At 36.2% G+C, this 13,984-nt stretch overlaps 1 protein-coding gene across 6 annotated transcripts in view; it reads left to right on the top strand.

Annotated features, from left to right (window-relative positions):
- The window catches only part of LOC138698607 (protein Son-like), a 76,058-nt gene that overhangs the window by 15,663 nt on the left and 46,411 nt on the right, over nucleotides 1–13,984 (top strand). For 4 of the 6 annotated variants that reach the window (XM_069824650.1, XM_069824652.1, XM_069824654.1 and 1 more), the window contains exons 2-3: nucleotides 3,471–3,674; nucleotides 6,393–6,498. In XM_069824650.1, coding sequence (XP_069680751.1) covers nucleotides 3,471–3,674; nucleotides 6,393–6,498 — 310 coding nt within the window. The remainder of the gene's footprint in view (nucleotides 1–3,470; nucleotides 3,675–6,392; nucleotides 6,499–13,984) is intronic. The other 2 variants (XM_069824651.1, XM_069824653.1) reach the window with 2 other exon arrangements.

The raw sequence follows: 13,984 nt of genomic DNA, 5'->3' as shown, positions 1-13,984 counted from the left end.
CTTTTCATCAGCATAGGTCTGTCATGAGGTCAATTTATGATGGAAACAATATCCATCCGAAAATATTGTCGAATGGGCCTGAATTTTCGAGGTATTAGCTTTCTACTTTCCCTGTAGCTTTAACTAAATAGTACAGGTTTCTAATTGCACTCCACTTATCGCAGCTTTATCTGCAGTGTGTCCTTCACTTGCTGCCGTCACACCACTCAACTGTAGGTTTCCTTATCATAAAACTAGCAGTACTTGGCATATCTCTCTTATTTACACAGAACCTGTTGGAATGGATTCTTCGAAAAAGAAATGGTTCTAGAACTCGGTTCTTCTAAAGTAGTCTTGTAATTAAAATGAGAATAAATAATTAAAAAATACAATAAAACAGATTGGTAGCTGATAGACTCGAACCACCAACCTTATGACTGCTAATCCAGCACTTTATCTGCTACACTACTGGACTGATGTCTTATAAAGACTATAAGGAAATTCAAAAGCCAATATTTCGAAGATTAAGGCCCATTCGACAGGATTTTCGGATATATATTATTTTTCCATGTATATAGATTGATCTCATGAAAACTGAACAAAATCGGTATCCATATTTCCTCTTGTAATTATGTTTCAGGAATTCTACTTTATAAGTCGTCTGTCTGTATAACACTGGTTTTTATTTCGTTTCGTCACATAGACCTTACAAATTATTTACTTACAAATGGCTTTTAAAGAACCTGGAGGTTCATTGCCACCCTCACATAAGCCCGCCATTGGTCCCTATTCTGAGCAAGATTAATCCAGTTTCTACCGTCATATCCCACCTCCTTCAAATCCAGTTTAATATTATCCTCCCATTTACGCCTTAGTCTCCCCAAAAGTCTTTCCCCCTCACGTCTTCCAGCTAACACTCTGTATGCATTTCTAGATTCACCCATATGTGCTACATGCCCTGCCCATCTCAGATGTCTGGATTTAATATTCCTAATTATGTTAGGTGAAGAATACAGTATATGCATTTCTGCATTATGTAACTTTCTCCACTCTCCTGTAACTTTATCCCTCTTAGCCCCAAATATTTTCCTAAGCACCTTATTCTTAAATATCCTTCACCTCTGTTCCTCAAAGTGAGAATAGAAGTTTCACAGCCATACAGAACAACCAATATATGACTGTTTTATAAATTCTAAGTTTCAGCTTTTTTGAAAGCAGACTGGATGACAAAAGCTTCTCAACTGAATAATAATAGGCATTTCCCATATTTATTCTGAGTTTAATTTCCTCCTGAGTGTCATTTATAGCAAATACAAGCTATAATGTAAAATAACTTTGTATTTATGTATTTTCAGATTACATTGAATAGCTAAACTGAAATTAAATATTGTCATTAACAATGTTTAATGTTCACGAGCCTAAATTATACAAAACATTTTGAGGGGTTCGCCAAAATGAAATATCAGCTTCCATGGGACCATGACATTAAAAAACTTGAGAAGCGCTGTATTAAATGATATAGTTTATGTAGGTGTGAATTATAGTTTAAACAAAGTAATTGCAACCGTGAATATCATTCACCATAATATGATAAAGAATCAAATGTTCGCAAAATTGGGTTTTCTTCATTTGTTTTCTAATATATCAGTAAATGTTTGTGATATTATTCATAGTTTTATCTGAAATGTTGATAGCTTTACAGTTCAGTATGTGCTGCAAGTTTATCGTTGAATCCTCTCTGTTGCTAGTCTGTAGATAGCCACTGCTGTTCTTCTTGGAGAATCGGCAATCAAATTTTTATTTTTATTTTTTAAATTTAGTACCAAGATTTATTGTCACTAACTTTTTTTTTTATCATTACCGGTATTTAATAGTATCCGTTTATAATTGAAGACCTCCTTGGAAAAAGGATGTAACATCAAATTCTTGAAATATGTGATGTAAGTGGAAAAAGTAATTTTAAAACATTTATTTGTAACAATAAACTATTGCATTCAATGGCTGAATAAACTTGTATCCTTGTTTAGTAAAATGGTTGTTCATAGTCTTTCAAATACAAAACATCCTATTACAAATTCTTAGAGACTTCTTACATACTGTATTATCCAATATCATTTATGTTTTCAAGAAAGATAATTTTGGCATCAAGCGAATCCCAAATTCAAAATTTATTTTTTTTTAATTAACCAACGACTTAACAAAGAAAACATAATTGTTCTGTATTCAGGATCCTTGTGGTCCCCCTCACTGGAGGACTGATGATTTAATCAAATCTTTCTCTCTAGGCCTAATGAAATATGCCCCTGAAATTATTTTCCTTTCTCCTGAAACATGAATTACTGTTTTGTTTGTTTCATTGTTATTCTGGGGAGGTCTTCAGTGGTTAGGGTAGATTTCTTTTCTTTTCTGTCTTTTACTTGAAAGTTATTTCATACCATGTTCATCCTCCTCCAGCCTTGACACTAAATTGCTAGCTATTGATGTTGCTCTTCAGTGTGTTACTCAAATTTCTGAAAAATCTATTTGCATACTTACCGACCTCAAGGGGGCTATATTTAATATAATTAAATATGTACCAAACCTATACGCACATAGAATTATTCCATTTCAGAAACAACTAAGTAAACTAAAAGAACTCCAAAAGGAAATAACATTTCAATGGATACCTAGTCATTGTGGTACACCTGGAAACGAGAAAGTCAATAATATTGCAAAACAGGCAACATATTTGCAACCAAGACCTCTTCAAGTGATATCTCTATCCAGTGCTTTTGCTTCAGTAAAGTCTCATTTTACAAACCTATGGATCAGCAATTGGCTCTCTTCTGACAAAGGAAAAATTTTACAGTCTGTAAAAAAGAAACCAAATGACCTGGAAATGTACAAAAACTTGCCCAGACATGTTCAAACGTTTTTAACAAGGGCCAGAACAGGTCACATTGTCACTCAATTGTACCTACACCGATTTCACTTTTCTGATAATCCTACTTGTCTGTGGTGTAATAATCATGATGAAGATCTGGAACACATTCTTCTATACTGTCCATCCATAAACCACAAAAGAAGTAAATTAAAATCATCAGTGCCAGTTGCAGAAGACACAGCCCTGCAGTATATATTGACTACATCCCAACTCTGACTACTAGCAACAGGCATCTATAATGAACACCGATCAAAATACCCCTCATTTCTCATGAAAACAACAACTGAATAGACTACAGTGGAATATAGTGGACTTTATGTTGTCAGCATACAGCTGGATACATTAAGAAGATTGATTGATTGTCTTTCACTTGAGCTCTCTAACTTTGCAAGTCAGAGAAGGTGCCGAATAGAAATGGAAAACATCTACTTTGCTCATCGATAAAGATTATGAATTATAGCAAATCTTGTAAAATATGTAATGTAGAAGTAACTCAAATATGTCATCTTTGCGATATTTATTTCTATGGTTGTAATATGTTGAAATATCTTCAATGCTTTGCTTTCAGAAACGAAGGCAAAGCCAGGCACGGGCAAGATCGTGATCAAGAACCTCAAGTTCAGCTCTGTGTTCGAAGAGACAGTGAGGCAGGTGGAGGAGCAGGCCAAGCTGAAGGCAGAGCGCTACGAAGAGGGCGAGATCTCTGAGGACAGCAGTGACAACAAGGAGGCGTCTCCAGTCGAGGATGACCCCCTAGTTAACAGTCCAGGTGGTAAGCCTTCCTCACTGTAATTCGAATCCAAAGGGAGCCTACCATAAAATACGAAATGACAGAGACCGAGTGCGTTGCCTCAGGTGGTAGCATTTGAGACTTGAATTCGGAAGGTTTCGGGTTCAAACCCTGTAGCCGACCAATCTGACTGGGGTTTTTCATGGTTTTCCTCAGTCACAAAGACAAATGCTGGATTGGAAATTTACGTGCCATGATTCATCACTGCCTCAATGATAAACATTAATCGAAATCTATTATCAATCAAATGATCACAAAGCCATCTACAACACACAATAGAAACAGGAACTCAACAATAGTAACCATAACCTACTGATATACCCGCAGATTCCAAACACATGATATGACCACAGATGTTAAAGTGTGTATAAATAAAACTTAATAAAATAAAAATGACAGTTTTCCTAGCAGCATTCGTAATGCAACCTTAGATACACCAAGGTTCTGCTAGCTGCGTATACAACAGGTGGTGCTATCAATGCTATTAAAAATGACGATAGATATAATAAACAAATTTTATAACATTTGTTCATGCATTCCTGACTACAAATCATGAGATCCTGTGTTCAATTCTCGTCCTGAGCGTGAAAATTTGACCTTACGGAGACTGCTTAATATTTTCACTAGAATATGATGTTTCTGGAACCCGTAAAGTTCCAGAAGATACTTGAGTGATTGTACAGTCTGATCCATTTCGATATGGATAATATTAATTTGTTATTATAAAGCTGTTATGATAGTAGGAAAAATTTCTTGCTGGTTATATTATGATTAAAAGATGGGAGTTTCCATATATGACGATCAACAATGCATGATCTGAAAGGACAAATGAAAATCGTAGATGATCACTGTATAAAAACATGCAAATTATAATGAATTTTACAAAAATCATAGACCGAGTCATGCTCCAGTGCACGGTATAACTGCTTCTTTTCTTCATGTTAAGGTCATATTCAATATTTTTGATGGTGGACAAATGTCTGTATCAGTGAAAAACAGTAACGACATACTGATCGTTTTAAAACAGAGGGAATGTCTTCTAGCTATTAACTACAGCAGAGAAAAATAGTATCATGATGAACTGCCTTTTGTGTCACTCATATTCTTTATTGTCTATACCAGTGCAGTGGTTCCAAAACTTTTGGAAGGCACGACCCACTTTTGGACCAGACATTTGTCTGCTGCCCTCTACTACCAAACCAATACTTAACCCTATTCTAAAAATACAAATCCCTGTAAAATCTAAAACAACGATAATTTTACTAAAAACCAGCCAATTTCTAATGTACCGGTACCTGCAAGATGAGAAATCGGAATATGCAAACCTATTTTCCAATTCTCTTTGGCTACTTAGACTTGTCTTCCTTGCTGATGTATTTGTCTGCAAGGCCTAAGTGTTAACATAATTACAGCCAGAATTAAAATCGACAGATTTATAAGGAGAACATCCCTTGACAAAAAGAAATGTGGTTCATTCCAGTGTATTTGTAACTTATTAAAAGACTCATGGAAATTTTAGATATGTACTGCATAATACGACTCCGATTGAGGTTCTGGCTGATATGTACTTCTATTATCAGGCAGTACATCTCACTTGACGATATGTGTCAGAGGAAGAAAAATTGTTTGTATGCATCTGAAGTCTGACTAGTGTAATATGTAGCTATAATCTTTTCGCTGTAAGAAAAATCCTAATATAAACAATAGCACGTGACTGAAGTGAGGCTTCATTGGCCACTGTTTGGTGCCATAAATTCTCAGTACATGTTCCCGCCTACTGTTGTACATTCTGTTTCATGTTAAACATTTCTGTTACTCGTCAAGTAGGCCTAACCTCACTACTATGCATTCGTTTGCTTAGGAAACATTTACTTTATAATTACTGTAATTAAAACTCACTTAACTTATTTTAAGACTATTGTTTTTCTCCGCTTTTGAGAGGATTTCCACTCTTATGTTTAATAACCATACACACCGAGGATGCAGAAGCCATACTTCAGTACCACGTGCTTACGTGAACAACTTCGAGCTTAAGTGACGCCAGCTTGTTACAAGAACAGACTACCTCGGTATTACTGTTGGTATTCATCTGTTTTCATAATACATAACAAAATATAAAAGTAGCTTTTCTTTTACATAGTGGTTTACATATGAGTGAAGTTATATGTTTCATCGTATTTAACAACTAGAATTCAATTTTTTATTTTCAAATAATACAAGATTGTGGTTTCCATATACGAACTATATTTTTCTGCGTCATGTGAGTGTTTCGACTGGGAGCCAATCACGGGTATGACAGCAAAGTGCTTATGTTTACATTAGGATTTTTCTTCGAAAACAGTATAGTCGGAGATTGTATGCAATGGAGGGGGAAAGAAACTGGCCACCCTACCCCATTATCTCCTGGCCTAATTGCCTCATAAGCGGTGCTTTCTTGGTTTCACTTGTCAGGCTCAGACCAGTCTTCGGACTGTTGACTAAACAACAATACGACAAATACTGATTTTGTTTTTATGGACATGTAATTGCTTTTTTACAATTTAAAACAACAGCTTCTTGAGTATTTTCCAGAAGAAACTGTGAACAATTACGACAATCACGGATACTGTGTGTGTGTATGTGCATGCGTGAGCCTGGATCCATATTACATTCTTGACACTGTGACCAAGAAACTAATGTGCGTTCTGAATTTTTTTACAGAACACAGCAGTAGTCCAGAGAAGAAGGAAAGACGGAAACATTGTTCGAAACGCAGTACGGAAGAAAAGCATCACCACCACCGCCATCATCATCGTCACCACCACAGGTTGGTGCGAGATTCCTCTAGGAAGAGATAAGTTGCTTCCACCACAAGTCATTTTTAATTGATTCTTACAAGGGAGGTCACTCTGTTGGATCACTAATTTTGATGATACCATATATGTAAAATTAAGTATGTATTGCAAAGCCAAACAACATTAGAAGGTTAATGAATAATTTACAGCAAAAGTTGCTGTTTTACATCTTTTTATTTAATAAAGATCCCTTAGTTTTTCGCACTTCTGAGAGCTGATTTCCATAGTTCTATTGGTATTGTATTATATTTATTTACATTCCATGGTATTCGTACATCACCTCACAGCTAGAATATGGAACATGTCAAAAAATGTTAATAGTACTACAAAGTTTTAATTATAGTCACAATATAGTTGAAATATATACAGAAGAGTTTTACAATACAGGGTGTCCGGGACAAAATTTACCAATAAGAAAGTTTAATAACTCACCAAATAATTGATGGATGAAAATGCTGTTTGCGGGAATTGACAAAGGGACTTCCAAAGTTTCGAATGACTACTAATAAACTTCTATGTGTGCACCTCTTGTAGCACGACAGATGTCCAGGCGATATTCAAGTTCTTGCCATGTGTTTCGTAACATCTCTGGAGTGACAGTTGCACAAGCAGCAACAATTCTCCGACGCAGATCCTCCAAATTTGCCACTACAGTCTTGTACACAATGTCTTTTATGTATCCCCAAAAAAAGAAGTCCAGTGGGGTTAGGTCTGGGGATCTGGGAGGCCATGCTGTAGGTCCACCTCGACCAATCCATCGCTGAGGAAAGCATTCATTCAGTGATCTGTAACATGTAATGCATAATGAGGCGGAGCTCCATCTTGTTGGAAAACATACCCCTGTGGAATTTGAGGAATGGCGTAATTTTGCAGCATATCAAGATACACATTTCCATTGATAGTGTTTTCCACAAAAAAGAACGGTCCAATCACAGTTTCATGTGTAAGTCCGCACCAAACATTAATCTTAGGGTTGTCTCTTTCCAATTCCCTCACTACATGCGGATTTTCTGATCCCCAGATGCGACAATTATGCCTGTTGACGATCCCACAGACGTGGAAGGTGGACTCATCACTAAACACGACCTTCTGCAGATATCCATTTTCAATATCAATTTTCAACAGCATGTCACTAGCGAAATCATATCGTGCAGGCAAGTCGTTTGGTTTCAGCTTTTGAACCAATTGAATCTTGTATGCATGCAGAGGTAACCTCTTGTGCAGAACATCGTGGATAGTTGACTTTGGAATTGCAAGTTCCCTGCTGGCACGGCGAACAGACTTACACGGGCTCCGTTGAAATTCTGTCGACTTGTGCTTCTGTCACTTTCTTCCCACGTGGTGTTTTCTCTACAAGAGAACTGGTCTCAAGAAGCTTTCTATGCCAAGTTGTTATTGTGTGCCTATCTGGTGGTTGCTTCTCAGGCCACTGTTGTCTAAGGCCAGGTGCACACAGAATCAGATGCGACGCGATGCGGCGCAACGCGACGCTACGTTTTGCTTTACAACGCCTCGCGACAGCTTAAAACTGTCTGCTCGCGACAACTGATTTGGTGGCTGTGTGGGTTTGGAAAACTGGCCTTGGCTAGAAAATGGCGTCAATAATAGAGGACTGTCTATATGAAAAATTCTATTGTATTTGCTTATTATTTCCTAAGGATGCAAGCTCCTAAAAATCTATACGATTGAAAGAGTCTTAAAATTAAAATGTACTGCACAAACGTCATTTTTTTATGTTATGACTACTTCACGACTCACAATAAAGAAAAATAATATATTAAATCAATAATGAGTGATAGTTTAGAGCAGAGAATTAGTCTTACTACAAATTACACTGGTCAACAGTCATTTTGCGCCAGACATAAAACTAACAAATTCTTACTAATTTCGACCTCCTGAATCAAAAAATAACAAGCAAGATGTTCCATCACTTCGGGTTTTCGAGATGCACAATACAATTAATTTTCTATGCATTTTATTTAAAAAACACCGTATTTCGTGCGTAACTATTTTGTTTTACAAATGTGAAGTCCCATTATGTGAAAACAATATTAGTATAACTAGGGCACCATGTTAGAAGCACTTGTAGAAAGGGAAATTATTTTATTGCCCTTCTACGAGTCTATTTCGAGGGAGTGAAACAGGTTCGTGGCATAAATTCACTTGAGTTTACCTGATTTTACTTGAGATGTGCATTTCTTTCACGGTGAGCTTAATTACATTACTGTAGTTTATATTTTGCAATATATCACCATGTCAAAACCACTTCTAGAAGCGTAAATTATTTTATTGGCCTTTTTGGTTCCATTTGGAGGGGAAGAAACAGGTTCGCTGTATGAAAACGCTTCAGTTTACCAGGATATTTCTGTGGTGTTAGTATTCTGTGTAGGACGTGTAGGCTATTTCTTTAAAGTGTGCTTTAATGATAATATTCGAAGTACGAATGGTTTATATGTGCGAATTTGAAAGTTGGAGCATTGCTTTTTGGAATGCAATTAGGTTACACAAAATTTTGCTGCTTTCTGTACGAATTGGACATTCGCGCTCCAGATATTTTATTTTAATTTTTATTGGGTTATTTTACAACGCTTTTTCACCATCTAGGTTATTTAGCGTCTGAATGAAATGAAGGTGATAATGCCGTGAAATGAGTCCGGAGTCCAGCACCGAAAGTTACCCAGCATTTTCTCGTATTGGGTTGAGGGAAAACCCAGGAAAAAACCTCAACCAGGTAACTTGCCCCAACCGGGATTCGAACCCGGTCCACCTGGTTTCGCGGCCAGACGTGCTGACTGTTACTCCACAGGTGTGGACTCGCGCTCGAGATAAACATTATAAAATAAAACGACAATCACTAGAGCCAAAGAAGAAAAATATTATACGTCAACCCCTCGTACCTCAAAGCGAAGTAATTTTACCCCTTTTACACAATAAGTTAGGGTTAATGAAGAATTTTGTTAAAGGAATAAATTATAAAACTGAAGCATTTAAAAATATCAAGGAAAATTTCCTGCTATTAATAATCCGTGGCGCTACACCCCGTGAAAAGCCCAGACCGACCAGCCGGCTGCTGGCCTCACGTCCACATGCCAAAACAGAGGTGGACGATCATGCAACTAGAATGGAGGTATTGTGTGGTTAGTGCGATGATCTCCCCAATCGTTATATCTGGCTTTCGCAACCGGCTTTTGCTACCTATCGTAGCTCCCCAAGTGCATCACGATGTTAGGTGGACACCGGTCCCATACACTGGCCGAAATTTCATGAGAAAATTTCTTCCCCCATGAGGACTCGGACCAGCGCGCATTCCTTAACATTTCCTGCTATTAGTGATTCAAAAATAAAAGAGGGAGTTCTCAATGGACCACAAATTAGAGAAATAATGGACAATCACTTCGAATCTTTGCTGGAAGGAAAAGAGACAGCCATCTGGATTGCATTCATGGAGGTTGAATTAATTTTCTGGATAACTGTAGAAGTGAGAACTATGAAGAACTAATGAAAAATTTACTGTTGGCGTATTAAACTAGGAGTTGTAAAATTTCCCTGAAAATTCATTCTTTCACTCACATCTTGACTTTTTTTTCCCCCGAGAATTGTGCGATTTCAGTGATGAGCATGATGAGCGCTTCTATCAAGAAATTTAAACTATGGAAAAAAGATACCAAGGACAATGGAGTACCAATATGCTAGCAGATTGTTGTTGGACTTTAGCTCGTGATGTACCTGATACCCAGTGTAAAAGAAAATGCAGAAAAAGAAAGCTGTAATCTTCTGAACAGTGAATATTTAGCCTTATTGCCATTATATAAAACAATATTTTGAATAGATATAAATTCCAAAATTTCTCAAAAACCGTAACCAACAACTGTTTTTATTGTCATATTCGTATTCAGGAGGCTCAAATTATATAGAAAACATATATCACATGCCTAGCGCAAAAAAAACTGTTAACATTTGTTACGCAGCGTTGTTATTATTATAAATTATTATTCACCTGGTGCTTTCATCTCATTTGCAATTTTTCACATATTTTCAGAAACCACATTATTCTCGTGATATTGTTTCAAATATTGTACAGAATGTATCTTTTCCTGTACTAAATCAACTAATTTATCCGCATCGAGCTCCATTATGAATAATGTACCCTACACAACAATAGTGTTTTTTGTAGATAATGAAAGCGTGCAATCATAGCCACTACTAACGCATGCGCAGTACACTGCAGCTATCAGACAGTCTCCTCGCGACGAACTTCTAGCAGTCATTCGATGTCGTCTCTTCGTGTCGCCTTGTGTCTGCTCGCGACTGTCGCGCTGCGTCTGATTCTGTGTGCACCACATCATAAATCAATGGGAGACAAGTACCACGAGACAAAATGTCGTGTCGTGCCGCGCCACGTCTGATTCTGTGTGCACCCGGCCTAAATCTTCTCTCCACTATCTTCGGATACTTGAATTCGGCAAGCCAATAGCAGCATTGAACTTTTTTTTTTTGCACTATGAACGCCATTTTAATTACAGCTATGTCAACAACAATGACCAAATGTTGCCAACATCACATATAAAACTTAAAATGTCCCTCTTTCATTTGCCGCAAATTTCATTTTCCTATCTCTATTATTACGCGAGTTATTAAACGTTCTTATTGGTAAATTTTGTCCCGGACACAGTGTATACTAGTACAACACAAGGGGTTAGTATCAATACTTAATACAAGACAGAAATATTCATACAGTGTTGCTGAATGTCATAAATTCATCTACAAAATAGAAGGCATGAGAAATTAGGTACCTATTTAATTTGGTCTAAATAATCTTATGTTTTGAGTTTGATTTTTTTATATCCATAGGGAGGCTATTAAAAATTTTTACTGCCATATAATGCACTCTTTTTTTATAGCACAATAGACTTGCCAATGGAGTGTGAAAGTCATTTTTTTGTCGAGTATTTATGCTATGAACTGTTGAATTAGTTACAAAGATTTCACTATTACATATGAGGAGTTTATTAATGAAAAAATATATTGACAAGCCACGGGCATTATTTGTAGTTTTTTGAAAATGGTCCTGCATGATTGCCTAGATTTGACACCTACTATTATTCTAATTACTTTTTTTTTTTACTGATGGGAATACATTGTTATTATGCAAAAGTACAGCCTTAATTAACTTTTGACGAGTTTATGAATATAATCGCCACTCATCTTGCTGGTGTTGATGTCTGAACATGAATAAGCCTGTACAGTGTTGCCGACCCATTCTGAATAAAATTTCCACAACTGATGAAAAATTCTCAGTTATTATAACTAAGTGGTCGTCAACCCAGTGCACTCTCGGGCTAGTGTCTCTTACCAGATCTCTTACAGCACCAGTGTGCATTCGTGGCTGCTGGCGGGTATGCTCTCTACCTCTTCCTGCTGCATGATGGGGTAAATCATGTTCCGCTTACCTTTTACCCATTTTAGCGAGTGCTGACGACCACTGTTATAACTTATGAAAATTATAACAAAGAAAGCCTGATATATAGAAGTATATTATACAAAAAGTGACTGTCACAAAAAAAAAAAAATGCCCAATGGAAAAGTTCTGATTACATATTTGAATTTGGGATAAGAAAAACTGCACTAGAATCAGCATTTAGTTTTCTTGTGAAAGAAATCATGTTGACCATTGTTTTCAAGTACTTTCTGTAGATTTGAAAGGAGTAAGTCTGCCAACTGTCAGTAAGATATATGTCTCTTTCATAGTCTGTCATTTGTGGCATCTTCTTATCTTCCATGTCTTCAGAATTATTTTACTATGAAATGATTATTCTTACAAATAAAGCTGCAAGAATGGCTAACAATTGTGTAACGTAAGCCGACATTGAGTTGTTTCGTTGATTTGTGACTCAAAAGATGGCTCTGTTTGTGACAATGCTTACTCTGTTTCAACTATTCATTAATTTAAGGGGACTTACACAGTAAGAATCATGAAAAAATTTGAAAATTTTTATATCGATAGAGTATACTTTTCTGTATATATTTCAAAATTTTCAGATATTTGTTGACAGAGGGGATGTAAAATATGCAGCAGGTGCTTTTTAGTGCAGGATGTAAGTACAAGCATGTCCCAACTTTAGACTCATTTTGCCAATAATTACATTTTCGATACAAAAAACCTGATATCTCAAGAACCATTTGTCTGATTTCGTTCAAATTTTGTACACATGTCCTTTGTAATAATCTCTAGAGATTGGACCATAGTGGTTAAATTTGAATGAAAAATGAGCAATTTTCTAGTAAAAATACATTGAAAGGGAAACAAAAATTTGTTAATGCAAATTTAAAAAATCTATAAATTTAGTATGAAGTCAGCTGTGATGCTCATTGAGGACCAAAAATAGTAAATGGCTATTATTTTCTCAGTTTAAATTAAATCATGTTTTTTATAAGACAATTTTTTTCTCTTGAAAAATTCAAACTTTGAAGCATAGCCATGGTTACCAGATGTATAATATATCAAATTGAAGCTAAAATCATGTAGAATAAGTGTGCAAAATTTGAAGGAAATACATGAAGTGGTAGTCAAGTTATTTAATATTTTGAAAGAAGTGCAACTGCTACTGTATGAAACCCCTTAATTCGTTTAGAAGACCATGATTGTGATTGCCAACATTAGAACCAGAAAGTCTCAGAAGTTTTGTCTATGAATAGGACTTTCAGCAAAGTTAAACTTTTTTTATGAAAGTCTACTTCAGAAAGTCTCGTTTATGAATACGACCCTAAACTGTTCAGGTATCAATTCTGATGCGAGTTGTCATGGAACAGATTTTAATTGTGGAATGAGTTGCCATGGGACAAATTGCTTGGACAAGGAAATACAGTAGAACCCCAATTATCCATCACCCTGTTAATCGATCAGCGGATTATCCGACTGTCTTTCTTTACTACAGAATTAAATGTGTAAGAAACTTAGTACTATACCTTATATTATAATCCTATTTTTTCTAGAGTGTTTTATTAAAAAAAGCCTTTACCTTTACATAGTACTACTACAAGCAATAAGAACATTACTTGAAGGTATTTTTCCCAACTACCTGCTTTCAAAGAAATAGTCCCAAGAACTTCCGCACAATATATAGCAAACCTGTGCACCATTCAGTCCTTGTCCTACTGCTCGAATGCCCGTACTTTATAACTTCTATGCAAAATATCTTCACGGGTGTCAAAAGTGTTTTGCTAAGTATCGAAATAAAAATACAAATAATTGAGAGGTTTGGGGAAAGAAAAACTGCGGCTCATTTCGCATCAGAATACGTGATTGGCGTTACAACAGTACGCGATTTAATGAAAAATAAGGATAGAGTGTATAACGTATGTAGATCTACAACAGGAGCCCTCCACTATTCCTATCCGTCCGCAAACAACCATCATAAGGAACTTCCTAGGCCCTTATAAACCTGTCGTTGACAACCA

The sequence above is a fragment of the Periplaneta americana genome, chromosome 4, assembly GCF_040183065.1.
Source record: "Periplaneta americana isolate PAMFEO1 chromosome 4, P.americana_PAMFEO1_priV1, whole genome shotgun sequence".
Classification (NCBI taxonomy): domain Eukaryota; kingdom Metazoa; phylum Arthropoda; class Insecta; order Blattodea; family Blattidae; genus Periplaneta; species Periplaneta americana.
Note: the sequence above shows the minus strand (reverse complement) of the source record. Positions and strands in the feature narration are given on the sequence as shown.